Source organism: Rhinopithecus roxellana, chromosome 20 (assembly GCF_007565055.1).
Source record: "Rhinopithecus roxellana isolate Shanxi Qingling chromosome 20, ASM756505v1, whole genome shotgun sequence".
NCBI lineage: Eukaryota > Metazoa > Chordata > Mammalia > Primates > Cercopithecidae > Rhinopithecus > Rhinopithecus roxellana.
The window spans coordinates 63,170,767-63,188,006 of record NC_044568.1 but is presented as its reverse complement, the minus strand read 5'-3'; the positions used below and the strand labels follow the sequence as shown (position 1 = coordinate 63,188,006).

General features: G+C 45.9%; 1 protein-coding gene across 3 annotated transcripts in view; it reads left to right on the top strand.

Annotated features, from left to right (window-relative positions):
- Positions 1 to 839: 839 nt before the first annotated feature.
- ZNRF1 (zinc and ring finger 1) overlaps positions 840 to 17,240 on the top strand; it is a 114,885-nt gene continuing 98,484 nt past the window's right edge. For 2 of the 3 annotated variants that reach the window (XM_030924541.1, XM_030924542.1), the window contains exon 1: positions 840 to 1,927. In XM_030924541.1, coding sequence (XP_030780401.1) covers positions 1,504 to 1,927 — 424 coding nt within the window. In that variant the 5' untranslated portion in view covers positions 840 to 1,503. The remainder of the gene's footprint in view (positions 1,928 to 17,240) is intronic. The other variant, XM_010382966.2, reaches the window with a different exon arrangement.

Here is a 17,240-nt window from a genome sequence, read left to right as displayed (position 1 = left end):
AATGAATGTGAATATAGGAGAGAAAGACGGACTGAGGTATCAAAGGAACCATCCCTTGCAAAATGATATAGGCTTGGTCAACAATACACCTACTGAGTACCCACCGTGTCCTTGGCCCGTGGTGTAGGCCGAAACACAGAACATGGTAAACAAAACAGGGCTCCAACCTCGGGCAGAAGGTTTCTATAATCACTTCTAGCTACGTTGTTCTATTTCCATATCCATATCTATTCACATTTTATGGTACATCTATTGATTCTGAAAATTACATTTTAGCTAAGGAATCTACTCATTTGCTTAAGCCCAAAATAGGAAGTTCTGACCTAGTGTCAGCAACACGCCGAATTCACAAGTGTCCCCATGGCGCTGTTTACCCCCAAATAGCTAAACCCCGCCAAATGTTGAGATTACGGACCTGAGGGGTGCTTGGATGGGGAACCCCCGAAAGAATGACCATCACGTCCACCAGAGGGTGCTGTGGGGGCAAATTTGTGCCAGGAGGGGAGCTCGACTGGTGACCCTCAGAGCCAGGTAGGCGTAAGGAGTAAGTCTCCTTCTTCCCGGTGTTTCCTTCCCACCCCCTCGAACCATTGCTGCCCCTCCCCCATACGTGGTTCCCCCTGAATAATTTGCCATTTTCGGGGACTTAACAAGTGTTGGCTTTTCAAAGACATCTGCTTTCTGTTGCTAACGCCCAGTGGCTCAGGCCGCCCAGGTCACAGGCCGGCCGGGGGCGGGCGGTGGGTGGGGACTGCTGGGGCGTCAGCTGCCTGGGAGCCGCAGGGGCCGCGAAAGGGTTAACCCGACGGGGGGAGGGGGAGGGGGCGCGGGCCGCGCCTGCGCTCTGCCGCCCTCCATTGTCTCCACGGCGGCGAGGAGCGCCGGTGAGCGCTGCCCGGGACCGAGCAGGGTGGCGCGGCTGGCGGGGCCGGCGGCGACTGAAGCGAGAGCGCGACACGACGCGACCGCGGCTTCCCGAGCTGCGCCTGGCCGCCCAGCGCCGCGGCCCGCTCGAGGCCTGGAGAGGTCCGGGCCGCCGTCCATGGTCGCGGCGTCCTGAGGCGGGGGACGCGCCTGGCGCCCCCGGTCCTCCGCCTCCTCCCGCGGGGCGGGCGGCCTCCTCCGGCGCCTCCCCGCGCCCGCCCGCCGCTCGCCGCCGCGTCCCTCCCTCCTTCCCTGCGGCTCCCCCGGCTTTCGGAGCCCGGGGGCGGCCTGTGGCGCGCGGACCCCGCGCCGGACTGCGCCTCTTTGGACCTTGAGGGGAAACATGCGTTTGGCTTGGATCGTTTGAAATTCTGAGTTTGGGATCCCCGCCCGCCCGCCTGCCCGCCTCTTCCGCCCCGCGGGTTTTTTCCTTTTTTCTTTTGCTTTTTTTCTTTTCTCCCTCCGGGTCTCCTTTTTGACTCCTTCCCCCTTTATGCTCGCCCAGCCCTCCCCCCGCTGCTGAGAAGTGGGGGAGGGTCTCGGCCTCCAGGTTCCCGCCCCACCGGGGCCCGGGCGAGCATGGGGGGCAAGCAGAGCACGGCGGCCCGCTCCCGGGGCCCCTTCCCGGGGGTCTCCACCGATGACAGCGCGGTGCCGCCGCCGGGAGGGGCGCCCCATTTCGGGCACTACCGGACGGGCGGCGGGGCCATGGGGCTGCGCAGCCGCTCGGTCAGCTCGGTGGCAGGCATGGGCATGGACCCCAGCACAGCCGGGGGGGTGCCCTTTGGCCTCTACACCCCCGCCTCCCGGGGCACCGGCGACTCTGAGAGGGCGCCCGGCGGCGGAGGGTCCGCGTCCGACTCCACCTATGCCCATGGCAATGGTTACCAGGAGACGGGCGGCAGTCACCATAGAGACGGGATGCTGTACCTGGGCTCCCGAGCCTCGCTGGCGGATGCTCTACCTCTGCACATCGCACCCAGGTGGTTCAGCTCGCACAGTGGTGAGTCCACGGTGGTGGAGGCCTCGGAGGGAGGGCGCGCCGGGGCGCCCCCAGCCTTCGCGTGCGTGCCAAGGTTTGGGAATATAGTGCACGACCGGGATCTGTCTGCCTTCCCTTTGGTTCCCGATGCCAAAGGATGAATGGGATACCTACCCTCTGGAAACTAGGCTTTCTGCAAGGTTGCAGAGCCTGGCGTTTTAGGACTCCCGGCGTGTGTTCACTTGTGGAAGGGCAGAGCGAAGCCTACCTATTGGAGTCCCATTTTATTGGCCTCTCCCTCCTCAGAGAGGAGGTCTTCTCTGGCTGAGAGCAAGTCAGCCTGGGTGCTTCCATTCTACCACTGCAGCACTGTGCCTGCCTCACCAGTAACGGAGAGATGGAGCCGGTTGGAGCAAGCAGTGTCTCCTAAACAGAGAGTATGAAAATGAAATAAAATTAGGGGCAAGTGATGCCTGGATTAGGGCTCTCACTCTTGCTGGGAGAGAGGTGCCCAGTTTTGCCACCCTGCTGGAGATCTGTTTGAAATGTTTAAAATGGAGCAGCCGGCAGGCGGCTGGCATAGACAGGTGTGGCTGCTGTACGGAGGGCCCAGCCGGCGAGTCTCGCGGGGGCTTTGCAGGACCAGGGCTGTGGTCACCGGTACTGCATGCAGCAGGCTTGGCTCCACGACTCTCACCTCCCTCCATCTTTTTTCTTCTGCTCCATGCTAAGTGCTTGGTCTTCCTGTGAATCTGCATCTTTTTGTAACAGAGAGCCTGTCAAGGTGGGGCATTATTGCCTGACTGTTGGCACATGACTGGGGAAAAGGAGGATTCAGAGAATCTGGATGAATTCATTTTATGAACTTCTGGTGACAGGCCAGCAAAAGGTTGGAGGGGGATTTCCCAGGCTCCTACTGGGAGGGCAAAAAAGGCCTGGCAGGAGGAAAACAGGTCTGTCTGCTAGGTCAGGCTTCTAGAAAATTGGCCAAAAGGTGTGTGGGGCCGCTGTTTGCTAATTGGCAAGTTGAGTGAATAAGTGACATCTTAAGGTTCTTTTGGGTGAGTTGGGAAAATTTAGATATTGTGTAGGGGAAAGATTGCTCCTGCCTTTAGGGTACTTTATGGAGGGTAATATCTCGTGGATCACTGTTTTACCTACTGTGAAATAGGGTTGACTTTTGAGGTATTGCTTTCCCCCTCCCTGCAAATAGCCTGGGGTTTGTTTTCATTTGCTTTGTTTTTTTGTCAGTTCTATAAACCATGTGAAATAGAGTTGGGGAGAAACTATTAGTGACTAATTTAGGGTAACCCTTAGAAGTAGCTTATGAATTGTTAGGATGATATTTTAATCTCTGAACAGACCTCCGGATATCATTGGAGCTTTTCTGACCTCATCAAATTCTGACCTGAATGAGATGCAAGACATGATTGCCTTTGGCTCTTTCAGGCGTTTGATCACAATTAGGCATTTTGAAATTCATAATTTTTCCTATGAAATTTAGTCCAGAGAGCCATATTTTTGAGATGACTGGTTAGGTGTTTAGAAGAACTGTAATGAGCATCTGGTTTTGAACTTAAAAGCACTATAAGAAGTTTCTCTAAAATCACAGAATTTTGTGTGTTGAAAAACATGAGATATGTAGGGAGGAAGAAAGGGAGTTTTATTTTTCTTTGCTGAAATTTCTTAAGTCTGTCTCTTACTAAAAATTTATTTATTATGCTACTGCCAGGTTCCATGCTAAAGTTATGAGCTTATAATTGGATTCCAGAATTTCAGTCCTAAGCTGTGAAACCTTATTTTTTTTCATCCTGTTATGGTGAGAGTAGGGAGAGCCACTGAACTGTGGGGACAGGAAAGTTGGAGCACATTAATCCTTTGGGGAAGGGTGTCAAAAGCGTGTATGGGAGGCTGCTATTAATATTGTAGGTAATCTATTCCTTACTGTGTAGGACCATCATGTCCTTCTGCAAGACATTGAGCATACCTGGCCCCACCTACTAAATGCTGATAGCATCCAGCAGTTCAGTGTGTCACCCCAAAATGTCCCCAAGAACTCCCAAATGCCCTCTGGGGTGTGGGTGGTATCACTCTGGTTGAGAACCACTGCTTTAGGGATTTATTCTTTTATTTACATAAAGTAATTAACTTTTCCTGTGCAGTTCATTTGAGATGAACCTTCGTGTGCAGCATTGGTTCCATCTCACCTGAAACAGACCATGGGATCTTCCAGGACATGTTTCCTCTGTTGCTCATTGCTGCAAGAAGCAAAACTTGTTTCTGCTTTGGAGCCTTTCATTAAGGTCTAAGCAGCTTTTGCTGTTGTGTTGTAAGATTAGAAGGGTAAAGATTTTGGTGCACAATTGATTAGATGCCTGGAAGTTGATATGATGCGTTTCCTTGTGTTTTCAAGGTGCTCTTGCAACTCTTCATGGGTACAGAAAACAGTTGTCAGTGAAATACATGGGGGAGTTCAGTGTATCCGAGGCCATCTCAGAGAGCGTGGGCTTAGGCTGAGTCTAGAGGTAGAATACTGAAGGGCCCTGGTCCCAGCTCCTCCTCTGAGCAGCTGTGACCTTGGGCAAGACATATCCCCTCTCTCGAGCCTCATCTTTGTCGTTTTGAAGATAGTTGTGGTCATCCTCATGAGCTCCAGCCTTGCTCCGCAAATCCCGGGAGAGGAAGCGCTGTAGTCACATTTGTCTTCTCTAGGTTCCTGGCTTCCCTGTGCTGTGACCCCCAACGTATCCCATTCCCTATGCCTAGAGTGCTTTTCTGTCCATTCTTCACACGAAATCCTCTTTCTGATCCCTTAGGACTTAGAGACCACTCTTAAAAATTGGCCCCTCCTGGCCGGGCGCGGTGGCTCAAGCCCGTAATCCCAGCACTTTGGGAGGCCGAGATGGGTGGATCACGAGGTCAGGAGATCGAGACCATCCTGGCTAACACGGTGAAACCCCGTCTCTACTAAAAAATACAAAAAAATTAGCCAGGCGAGATGGCGGGCGCCTGTAGTCCCAGCTACTCGGGAGGCTGAGGCAGGAGAATGGCGTCAACCCGGGAGGCGGAGCTTGCAGTGAGCCGAGATCACGCCACTGCACTCCAGCCTGGGCGACAGAGCCAGACTCCGTCTCAAAAAAAAAAAAAAAAAAAAAAAATTTGGCCCCTCCTGTTATTCTCTCCAGTCACTCACTTGTTACCTTAATTATTCTTTTTTTTTTTTATTTTTGAGACGGAGTTTCACTCTTGTTGCCCAGGCTGGAGTGCAGTGGCGTGACTTCAGCTCACCGCAGCCTCCGCCTCCCGGGTTCAAGCAATTCTCCTGCCTCAGCCTCCGGAGTAGCTGGGATTACTGGCATGTGCCACCACCCCCAATAAGCTTGGGGCTAATTTTGCATTTTCAGTAGAGATGGGGGTTTCTCCATGTTTATCAGGCTGGTCTCAAACTACCGACCTCAGGTGATCTGCCTGAACCGGCCTCCCAAAGTGCTGGGATTACAGGCGTGAGCTACTGCGCCCTGCACCTTAATCATTCTAAACATATTTTGTAAGCATTTTATCTTTTACTTTTTTTGCGTACAGTTTGCCTAAAGTCTAAGCTCCATGAGAGCAGGACTGTGTTCCTTGATCTCTGCTGTGGGTTCTGCACTGTGCCTTCCTCTCACATCTTTTGAGTACATGAATTTGAGTGCTTTATGTTCATCATCTCACTTAATCATCACTATAACTCTATGAAGTAAGACTGTTCTCCCCTACCCCCATTGTACAGGTAAGGGAACAGGTTTGGGGGAGGTTAAGGAACTCACACAAGATCAGGCTGTTAGTAGGTGGTGGAGATGGGATCGGAATGTAGGTTGGCTGGTGCCAGAACCTGGGCTCTTAACCAGTACCCTCTTCTGCCTCTTATCTGTAAACATTAGGAAGTCGCGTGGTGTCCTGGAGATTGTGCTGGCCTGTGAGTCAGAGTGCTAGGCCCATTTCCTGGTTAGGCAGCTGATCAGCTGCATGACCTGTGACCTTGGGCAATCTAGTCATTTAACCTCAGTCACAATTTATTCATCAGTAAAATGGAGAAGACACCTGTCCTGCTTACCTCTCAGAGTCATTGTGAGGGTCTCATGAGATAATGTGCACAAAAGCCAAAGGACATCTAAATGGAGAGTGGTGGAGTTCCTATGGGGGCACTCTCTTATAGTTGTCTACCTTCAGTCACCTCAGATTTTTTTTTTTTCTTTTGAGACAGGGTCTCATTCTGTTACCCAGGCTGGAGTGCAGTGGCGAGATCGTAGCTCACTGCAGTCTCAGACTCCTGGGCGCAGATGATCCTCCCAGCTTGGTTTCCCAAAGTGCTGGGAGTACAGGCATAAGCCACCGTGCCTGGCCTAATCATCTCAGAATTTGATGGGTGGAGAGGTTTACAGCTGTGCTAGCTGTAGCCCCCAAATGGAATCTGGTTCTGTGTCCTAAAGTCTGACCTGCATTGGTGGGCTGCTTTTACTCATAATGCCGCTGATAAGGGCTGCTTTCTAGAAGCAGAGTGAGTCCCTTCCATTCCACGTTAAAATGTAAGTTTTGCTGTAACTCCTGATGGCTGCCTCGGTGCTATTCTGGAGGTCTGGTCATTCTCTTTCAGTAGTTCTGTTTGTCTCAAGAGTATGGATTTCCAAATGTGGGATACAAAACATGCAGGATTCACCATATTGAAAGAAGTTGCTGTTTTCTAGGTTCTACTATAAAAGGGCTGGCCATTGAGGGCTTCACTTCAACTTCTTAGTCATATGTGTGTGTGTGTGTATATACACACATATATATATATACACACACACACATTCAGAAAAGTCTAAACTGTTCTTTATTGTCATCAAGCCATCAACTGAGACTGATACAAGGTGATTGTGTTTTGTTTTTGTTATTTTTTTTTTTTTTTTTTGAGACAGGGTCTTGCTCTGTCACCCAGGCTGGCGTGCCATGGTGTAATCATGGCTCACTGTAGCCTCAAACTCCTGGGCTCAAGCCATCTTCCCACCTCAGCTGCCAGAGTAGTTGCGACTTAGGTGCACACCGCCACGCGTGGCTAATTTTTATACAATCTCTTGTAGAGATGAGGTCTCACTGTGTTGCCTAGGCTGGTCTCAAACTCCGGGCTTTAAGCAATCCTCCCACCTCAACCTCCCAAGGTATTGGGATTATAGGCATAAGCCACCATGCCTGGCCCAAGGTGCCTTTTAATAAGTCTTTGAACATGCTAGCAGGATATCTCTTGGGTTCTATTTTGCTGCCACTGTAGGGTTCTCAAGTGATTTAATTTTCTTTTATTGTTAGCTAATAGGGGAGAGTTGCCAGCTCCCTTGGAGTGGATCAGAAAGCCTTTGTGCCCTGCCATAGGTGTGCTAGAAGTAATGGGCCTTCACCTGGTTTCTGGAGAGGGAAAAGCATTCTGTGGTCTCCAGAGAGCATGATGGGTCTCCTGCCCTGCAAAACTTCTATTGTTAATGAAAACTTTTTTTAAAAAGCAGAATTTTTAGCTCTTTATTACCATGAGGGCTTATTTTCTTAAAATAGAAAAGTTACCCCGAGGCAAAGATAATTTCTTGAAGGTCATAGTTAACTCTTGCTTACTGAGGTTTGAATGGTGTTGTAAGAAACAGTGGCTTAGCTCATAAAGTGTTTGTTTTATGGGATATGTACATTTTGATATTAAACAAGGATGCATCTCAATATGTCATGTCACAAGGAATAATTTGAGTTAGGCTACTCTTAGCCAAAGAAATGAAGCAAGCTCTAGTTCCTTTCGGGAAAAGGAACATGCTGTGTATTTTACATATGTGGTATTCACCCCAAGCATATTGGGCACAGAAATTTGAGTGTAGTAGTTCTTCCTTATCCAAAGGGGATTCGTTCCAGTACCCCTAGTGGATGCCTGAAACTGTGGATAGTACCTAAGCTGAACCCTGTATCTACTGTGTCTTTTCCTGTATATACATACTTTTGATAAAGTTTTATTTATAAATCAGGCACGATAAAAACTCAATAGCAGTAACTAATAATAGAACAATTATAACAATATGCTATGATAAAAGTTCTATGAATGTGTTTTCTGTCTCCCTGTCTCAAAGTACAGTCGTGCATTGCTTAATGATAGGGATACTTTCTGAGAAATGGGTCATTAAGGGATTTTGTCACTGGGCAAACGTCTTAGGGTGTACTTACATGGACCTAGGTGGTATAGCCTGCTACATACCTAGATTATATGTTGCTCCTAGTGCTCCTAGGCTACCAACCTGTGCAACATGTGATTGTGCTGAACACTGTTGGCAATTGTAATACAGTTGTAAGCATTTGTGTGTCTAAACATAGAAAAGGTACAGTATATAGTCTTACAGGACCACCATCATGTATGCAGTTGGTTGTTGACCCATGCATGTTGGGCGGTGCATGATGGTATCTTAATATTTCAGACCTCCATTGACCACGGGTAACTGAAACTATGTAAAGTGAAGCCTTGGACAAGGGGTACTGCTGTATACCCAATTATAAAACTAAGCTTCAATTTTGACAGTTTCAAAATTGGAAAAACTTCATAGGGAAGTGGTGGTAACTTAAATGGGATATTGATTCTGCTCCTACCCATCCTCAGGTAGGGGTGTTTTTAATGACAGTGGATCGCTGAAGTTGTGTTTCTAGAATCTTGAAGTTAGCTCAAAACCTAAATCTTAACCTCAGTCAGTCAGTCAGTCAGTTATTGATTGATTGATTGATTGAGACAGAGTCTCACTCTGTCACCCAGGCTGGAGTGCAGTGGCGCGATCTCAGCTAACTGCAACATCCGCCTTCCAGGTTCAAGTGATTCTTCTGCCCCAGCCTCCCAAGTAGCTGGGATTACAGGCATGCACCACCATGCCTGACTAATTTTTGTATTTTTAGTAGAGACAGGGTTTCACCATGTTGGCCAGGCTGGTCTCAAACTCCTGACCTCGGGTGATCCGCCTGCCTCGGCCTCCCAGAGTGCTGGCATTACAGGCATGAGCTACCGCGCCTGGCCACCTCAGTCTTTTAGGATGATGGTTACATATAAATTTCAGTCTGTTTCTTTTCCAAGCTTTCTCATGGCCTAGTCTGAATCAGATGGTTCATAGTAATTACCATGGTTTTAGTCTTGAGTGTGAGAAGGGGATTCTTAGAGACCCAGCAGTTTTCACTTCTGAATCTTAGGTTCTCACTTGAACACAGGTTTATCCTTGGATCCAGCAGTTGGGTTTCTGTCCTTTATATATATATTTTTAGACAGGGTCTTGCTCGGTTCAGGCTGGAGTGCAGTGGCATGATCATGGCTCACTGCAGCCTCAGCCTGTAGGGCTCAAGCGTTCCTCCTTCCTCAGCCTCCTGAGTAGCAGGGACTACAGGCATATGCCGCTACGCCTGGCTAATTTTTAATTTTGTGTAATTGGGGTCTCCATTTGTTGCCCAGGCTGGTCTTAAACTCCTGGGCTCCAGCGATCCTCCTGCCTCAGCCTCCTAAAGTGCTGGGATTACAGGTGTGAGCCACCATGCCAGACCCCAAATTTAATCCTAAAGCAGCAGCTGAAATAGTTTCTAGACTGATGAGACTGTTTACCTTGAGACCTCCCTAGAACTGTTAGTCTTGAACACACAGCTTTTCTCTGTTGGGAGAAAGGAGGAAGGAAGAGTTCACTGGATCCCTGTAAACTCCAAGTTAGGGGAGGCATGATGAGAATTTATAGTGCACTCGTGGATCTATAACAAGAAGGAGGCAGATACAGACAAGAGCTCTCCTGATTTCTGTGAATGGTTCGAAAGGGTTCTTAAACTTAATGGTGCCCAGTATTCTCTAGGGAGGTAGTTAACAATGCAGATGACTGGACCCCACTCCCAGAATTCACTAGAGCTGGAGACCCGAGAATCTAAGTTTGTAACAAATGAACCTGAAAGCAAGTGAGAAGAACTTCTGCATCTGAAACTCAACTCCACCAAGCATTTAGTTTTTCTCTCCCTAAACATAGAAATAAACTCTGAATGCTTTTTTGATATATTCATTGGCTTTCTTTTTATTTATTTTTTCTTCTTATTTTTCTTTAGAGACAGGATTTTCTTCTCTTGCCCAGGCTGGAGTGCAATAGCAAGATCACGCTCTCTGCAGCCTGGAACTCCTGGTCTCAAGCAATTCTCATGCCTTAGCCTCTGGAATACTGGGACCACAGATGCTATGCTACCATGCCCAGATAACTTTTTTACTTTTTTTTTTTTTTGGTAGAGAAGTTGGTCTCACCATGTTGCCCAGGCTGGTCTTGAACTCCTGGCCTTAAGTGAGCCTTCCGCCTCAGCTTCCCAGAGTACTGGGATTATAAGTGTGAAGTCACTGTGCCTGGCCTTTATTTTCAGTATTTATAGTCAGATATTTGCTAAGCAATCTCTACAGCTCCCAGAGGGTAGGTTCAACCAGGAACAACATTGTTGGCTATTTGATGGTTTTCTTTTACATGGGACTAAGCATTATTGCCTGCATATAGGCCCAAGCCAATTTGCCTTGGTCTCAGAATTGAATTTGCTCTGAACAGAAGGTAATTGTGTCAGTGTCCCCTTTCCTTCTGGACTTGTCTTCCTCCTGACTTTTCTTCTTTGGCTGCTGGTGCTACAGAAGGGCTTCCTGAGTTACCCTCTTTCCTACATCCCCAGCCAGGCAGCTAGACAAGTCAAGAGCTTAGGATGAATCCAGGCTTTAAAAAGGTTGGAAGACCTGTTTTTCCTTTTCTGTGACTGACCCAAAAATATAAGACTTTTTTTCCTTTGTGTGTGACGATCTGTTGAACAAAAACATTCATTTATTCCATTGATAGCCTCTGGTATACCAGGACCTATGGTAGGTGCTGAGAATATATATATTTATTATAGAGCGATTAACTTATTGTTTCCAAGAATCTTTGCTTCCTTACTCCTTAAGAGTCTGTATATTTTAGCTTCTGGGAGATTTCACCTTTTCATCAGCTCCTCTGTTAAACAGATAAAAGTAGGTGTTTGTCCATGAGGCTGCTGCGAGGGTATATACTTCTTCTCTTCACTCATTTTTTTCCAAAGCCCTAATTCTGGGTTGGGGCAGGTGATCTTTTCTTTGTGGTTCCAGCCGAGAACCCACCAAGAAATTCCACATATGTCTTAGTACAAGGGGTTCTCTGTCCTCTCAGTGAGAATATCAGAAGAAAAACTGATTTTCAAACTCTTTATCTGCATCTTTGATTTCAGTATCTTTGTCATCCCTAGAGCCACTTTTCTTTCTGGTCATTGAACACTATTTTCTAGAAGCATGATTCACCACTTTTTAAATCTGTCTCTGTAAAATTTATCCCAAGCCACAAATACCCAGAAGGAAATTTCCTCCTTGGTATTATAAGTCTATGTCTCTGAGCTTCACAACATCTACACTTCTGTGCTGGCTCCCCTCTCCCCCACCTCCCCAGTTTTTTTTTTTTTTAAACTGTCATGAAATATATGTAACAATTTACTATCTTAACCGTTTTTAAGTGTACAGTTTAGTTATACTCTAAATACTGCATGTAAGTGGACTCGTACAGTGTCTTTTTGTGGCTGTCCTATTTCACTTAGCATAATGTCCTCAAGGTTCATCCACATTGTAGCATGTTTCAGAATTTCCTTTCTTGTTTTTTTTTTTTTTTTTTTTTTTTGAGACGGAGTCTCGCTCTGTCGCCCAGGCTGGAGTGCAGTGGCGGGACCTCAGCTCACTGCAAGCTCCGCCTCCCGGGTTTACGCCATTCTCCTGCCTCAGCCTCCCGAGTAGCTGGGACTACAGGCGCCTGCCACCTCGCCCGGCTAGTTTTTTGTATTTTTTAGTAGAGACTAGTTTTCACCATATTGGCTAGGCTGGTCTCGAACTCCTGGCCTCAGGTGATCCACCCGCCTCAGCCTCCCAAAGTGCTGGGATTACAGGTGTGAGCCACCGCGCCCAGCCTGGGTGGCTTTTTTCTTTCATTGTTGATTTTAGTGTAGTTTTAAGAAACTTTAAAGCCTTGTTTATGATAGCCAACACTGTAATGTATTCCCCTCGGGAATAAGTAATAAATCTGTGTTATATTTGAGTACATTTTTCTCAAAATAAAGAATTTAATGAATTGTTTCATGCCGAGACATTTTATGAGTACTTTGGCTCTTGGTAGTGCCTTACTTTCAGAAGGATAATTTTCGGAGAAATTTCACCTTGTATTTAGGTATGTATGGTCTCTCATCTTGGTCTTGGTGAATCAGACTTGTCATAGCAGTGCTCCAGCTTTCTTGTTGGTAGTAGCTTGAGCCCTCTGGAAAGTAATTAATCCATACTTCATGAAGAGTTGTTCTGAAATTAGTCATCTCCGTACTTTTTTTTTTTTTTTTTTTTTTTTTTGAGGAGTCTGGCTCTGTCACCAGGTTGGAGTGCGGTGGCATGATCTCCACTCACTGCAACCTCTGCCTCCCGGGCTCAAGCAGTTCTCTTGCTTCAGCCTCCCAAGTAGCTGGAATTACAGGCATGTGCCACCACAGCCGGCTAATTTTGTATTTTTGTATTTTTAGTAAAGATGGGGTTTCGCCATTTGGCCAGGCTGGTCTTGAATTCCTGACCTCAAGTGATCCGCCTGCCTTGGCCTCCCAAAGTGCTGGGATTGCAGGCGTGAGCCACCATGCCCGGCTAGGAGAAGCTTTTTTTTTTTTTTTTTTTGAGACGGAGTCTCGCTCTGTCACCCAGGCTGGAGTGCGGTGGCTGGATCTCAGCTCACTGCAAGCTCCGCCTCCCAGGTTCACGCCATTCTCTTGCCTCAGCCTCCCGAGTAGCTGGGACTACAGGCGCCTACCACATCACCCGGCTAGTTTTTTGTATTCTTTAGTGGAGGCGGGGTTTCACCGTGTTAGCCAGGATGGTCTCCATCTCCTGACCTCATGATCCGCCCCTCTTGGCCTCCCAAAGTACTGGGATTACAGGCTTGAGCCACCGCACCCAGCCCAGGAGAAGCTTTAACCTGGATTCAGGAACAGAGGTAGGAGAACCCAAGATCACAGGCCTCATCTGACATGGTCATTTTGCCCATACTTCTTAGCTTTTTGGAGATCTTTTCATTTGTTTCCATCTTAAATAACCTTTTCCCTGTGGAGAAGGTGCCTTTTTTGGAGAGAACCATTAAGATTCTTTTATCCTGCTGCCTGCCTGAGTATTCTGGGAATCCTACAAGGATTTGGGGGAGCCCTTGGGATTCCAACCTAACAAATTAGTTTTCTGTAATATTGTTCTAGTCCATTTAGATTGTGTAAACGATCTAAATGGTATAACACCATTCAGGATCAAAAATATAACAGCAATTTAAGTCAGCTTTTCAAATAAATTTTTATTTTTTAATTAAAAACAAACTTTTTTCAAAGACAGGGTCTCACTGTGTTGCCCAGGCTGGACATGAACTCCTGGGCTTAAGACATCCTCCCACCCTAGTCTCCTGAGTAGCTGGGACTGTGGGCACACACTACCACGCCTGGCCAAAGACACTTTTTTATAGCTCTGCCTGCTGCTATAACAAGTGTCCCTAAATACCCATGTACATCATATATTATTAGATTTCCTCAACTCTGGTTAGCGATGACTGAAACGTTCATGCCATTGCAGCCAGTGCCCTGGAAAGCTATAAGCAAGTCTTAAGACCTGTGATGAGGGCTGACTTGCAAGCTAGCTGCCGTCCATCTTAATATCTGACGAGCCCAGTCATGTTGGCTGTGTTTAATTCATCCATTTCCTACCTACTTTCTCAACCCAGAGGCCAAGTGCAGCACAAAAGGATAGTGAATCTAAATGTCTCCAGTATTTTGAGGTATAGGAATCTCCTATGAAGTGGCAGACCTTTGAGAAATAGTATTATGAGCTGTTCTGTTTTGCTGTGGCTTTGGAAAACCTTTGGATTCCTCTACTGAAAATTTGTTTGAAAAAAAAAATCTTTTTAATGAAACAGTGTGAGTCACAAAGCAGCCACCCCTTCTCATAATAGCATTTCTCACCAGGGGAATTTTTGGTAGCTGTTGGGGGAGGGATTTGAGTAGGTTGTGGATGATAAATCCCTTGGGGGGAACATAACCAAAGGCTGCCATATCAGAACACTGGTGCTTTCCATGCTGACACCAAGCCCTGAATTCAAAGTGCAGGACAGCAGAATAGAACAGAGAAGCCTGTGCCCAGTGAATCGCTGCAGTAGCATGACCAGTGAGACTGGAGTTTCAATTAAAACATCGTTGTAGTGTAAAAGGATCATGAGATGGAGGGAGGCCTTGGGTTAGAGAGCCAGAAGCCATTTATAGGCAGAACATCAGCTTTCTGGATTAAAGGATGGCTGTGGACCTAATGATGAGCATCTAGAGGTCATGGGGAATTTCTTTACTGTCTGTGCCCCCCTTTTCCATGTGGTCATCTTGGTGCTGGGCACTGATCATGGCACACTTTACAGAGAGTGGATGCATGTAAGGTCATCTGTGCTGTTCTGAAGATTTTAGGTCTAAAGCATTTAAAGTGGCTCCCAGAGGAAATGCCACCCAGTCAGCCTCCTTGTGGGATAGTGAAAAGGAAACATTTAGGGATACTGAGAGCTTAGAACAAGCCAGGATTATGATATAAAATCCCAGTTACCTGTCTTAAACTTTTCTGCCAACCTAGCCTGAGTTTTAACTGTTTTCAACTGCATTGATTTACAGTTTCTCGGGACTCATGTCTGAACCAGTATCTTATGTAAGCTACAGACAGGGGAAAGGCTGAAAGGTTATTAGAAATGTGTTAAGATTTGCTTTCTTTTGGAAAGTCATGGCTGTCTTCTGTGTTTTCCTGGCTTTGTACTTTTCTTCAAAGCCTGTTACCGGTTCCAGGTCTCCAGAGCTCAATAAAGGGGAAACAGGAAGTAAGCATTTGATGCAAAGAGCCAGCAAAACATAATAAAGGGCACAGGCATGGAACCAGGAGAGAGAATTGTGGGAGAGAGTTTTCTTGAAGGCATCAGGTCTGTAGGATTACAGGCATATCCTTCAACAATGACTTTTAACTCCTTCAAACAAGGAAAAAGCAATTAGGAGCCTCTGTTCAGAAAGGACCAATTTTTCTTAGGTTATGTAGTAGAGGTTCAACACTTTTATATGATGGCATACAAGTAATTATAAAGTATCTTTTGCCTAAGGAGTTCAGAACACTTACAGAGAAAAGTGATGATCACCTTTATAAAGGAGTAACAATTACTTCTCTGTCTCTTTACTTGAGGGCCCACAGGGTAAGTCTTATCATGAGTTCCAGCCTGGAACCCGGACTCTTACTTTTTCTGTCCATTCACTTTGTTTTTGTTTTGTTTTGTTTTGGTTTTTGGTTTTTGGTTTTTTTTTTTGAGACAGAGTCTTGCTCTGTCGCCCAGGCTGGAGTGCAGTGGCATGATCTCAGGTCACGGCAACCTCCGCCTCCCGGGTTCAAGCGATTCTCCTGCTTCAGTCTCCTGAGTAGCTGAGACTACAGGTGCACACCACCATGCCCAGCTAATTTTTGTATTTTTAGTAGAGACGGGGTTTTACCATGTTAGCCAGGTTGGTCTCAATCTCTCGACCTCATGATCCGCCCACCTTGGCCTCCCATAGTGCTGGGATTACAGGCGTGAGCCACCGAGCCCAGCCTGTCCATTCACTTTTAGTAATGAACTCTGAGTTTTAGTCCTGCGATTACTAAATGGAAAAGTCACAGAGGTTTGTGCTGTTTCAATTTTGGTTTCACTTGCACATTTAAGGAACTCAAATAGTGGTGTGACTCTGAATGGGAACTCTTTGGTGTCTTGGAATTATTTATTTTTTTTAATTTTTTTTTTTTTGAGATGGAGTCTCACTGTATTGCCCAGGCTAGGGGGCAGTGGTATGGTTTCGGCTCACTGCAACCTCTGCCTCCCAGGTTCAAGTAATTCTCCTGCCTCAGCCTCCCGAGTAGTTGGGAGTATAGGCACATGCCACCACACCTGACTAATTTTTTGTATTTTTAGTAGAGATGGAGTTTGAACTCCTGACCTCAGATGATCCACCCGCCTTAGCCTCCCAAAGTGCTGGGATTAGAAGCGTGAGCCGCCACGCATTCAAGAGATAATACACTCACCTTACCAAGCAGATTATAATAACTAAAACATTACAGATATAATTGTATATACCCTGGCCTATTCCCATTTTCTCCTTCCCTTTCCAAAGGAAACAACTGCCCTCACTCTTGTTTCTCTCGCCATGTGTGTTCATGCTTTTGCTCCTTGTAGCTATCCAAAACAGCATTTGTTTTCTATAAACTTGATGTAAACTGTACAGACATGGAAGGAGAAAGATATTATGAGGTGTGTGTGTGCATATATACTATCTCAAAATGGAGGTAGTATATAAATTCATTTTACTACTTATTGCTATAGCACATGTATTTTCACAGCTGTACTCTATTGATCTATTTATTGATCTATTGATCTGTTATCAATGGATATTAAAGTTATTTTTAGTTTTTGAAAATTTTGTTTCCTTACATATGTGAATGAGTTTTTCTAGGGTACATCGTTAATCATGAAATAGGGGGGTTACAGGGTGTGTGTGTGTGCACGCGTGTGTGTGTATGTATCTTTAACTCATAATTAAATATTGCCCAGTAAATCCCCAATGTGCTTATACCAATTTACACTCCTGAAATAACATATTTTTGCTTGTTCTGTGTCCTTGCCAAAATTTGATATTGTCATACCTTAAGTTTTGGCAAGCTCTCGTGGGTGTAAATGGTATATTATTGTGATTTTATTTGTTATATATTTGATAATACATATTTATCTATAATTAATGTATTAATATTGTATTTTTAATCATTGTTTCTTCTGTGAAATACTTGTTCATGTCTGACTCATGTTCATATTGGGTGGTTTAACTGTTTCTTACTGGTTCGTACGAATTTGTTTTTGTTTTGTCTGTGGATAATAATTCTTTGTTGTCACATGTAATGTAGATGTGTCTTCTCTCAGTTTGTGGCTTATCTCTTTATTCTTTTTGTGATTTCTTATGGTTACTTAATTTTAATATGACTGAATATTCAAGTATTTTCTCTTATGGCTTATACATTTTATGTGTTAAGAAATATTTTATTTACGTGAGGTCATAGAGATGTTATGTTTTCTTTTAAAAGTTTTAAAAATTTGCCTTTTGTATTTAAATCCTTAATCCATGGGTAATTTAAAACCAATGTTTATTGGCTGGGCGCGGCAGCTCACGCCTGTAATCCCAGCACTTTGAGAGGACGAGGTGGGGGGGGGGATGGATC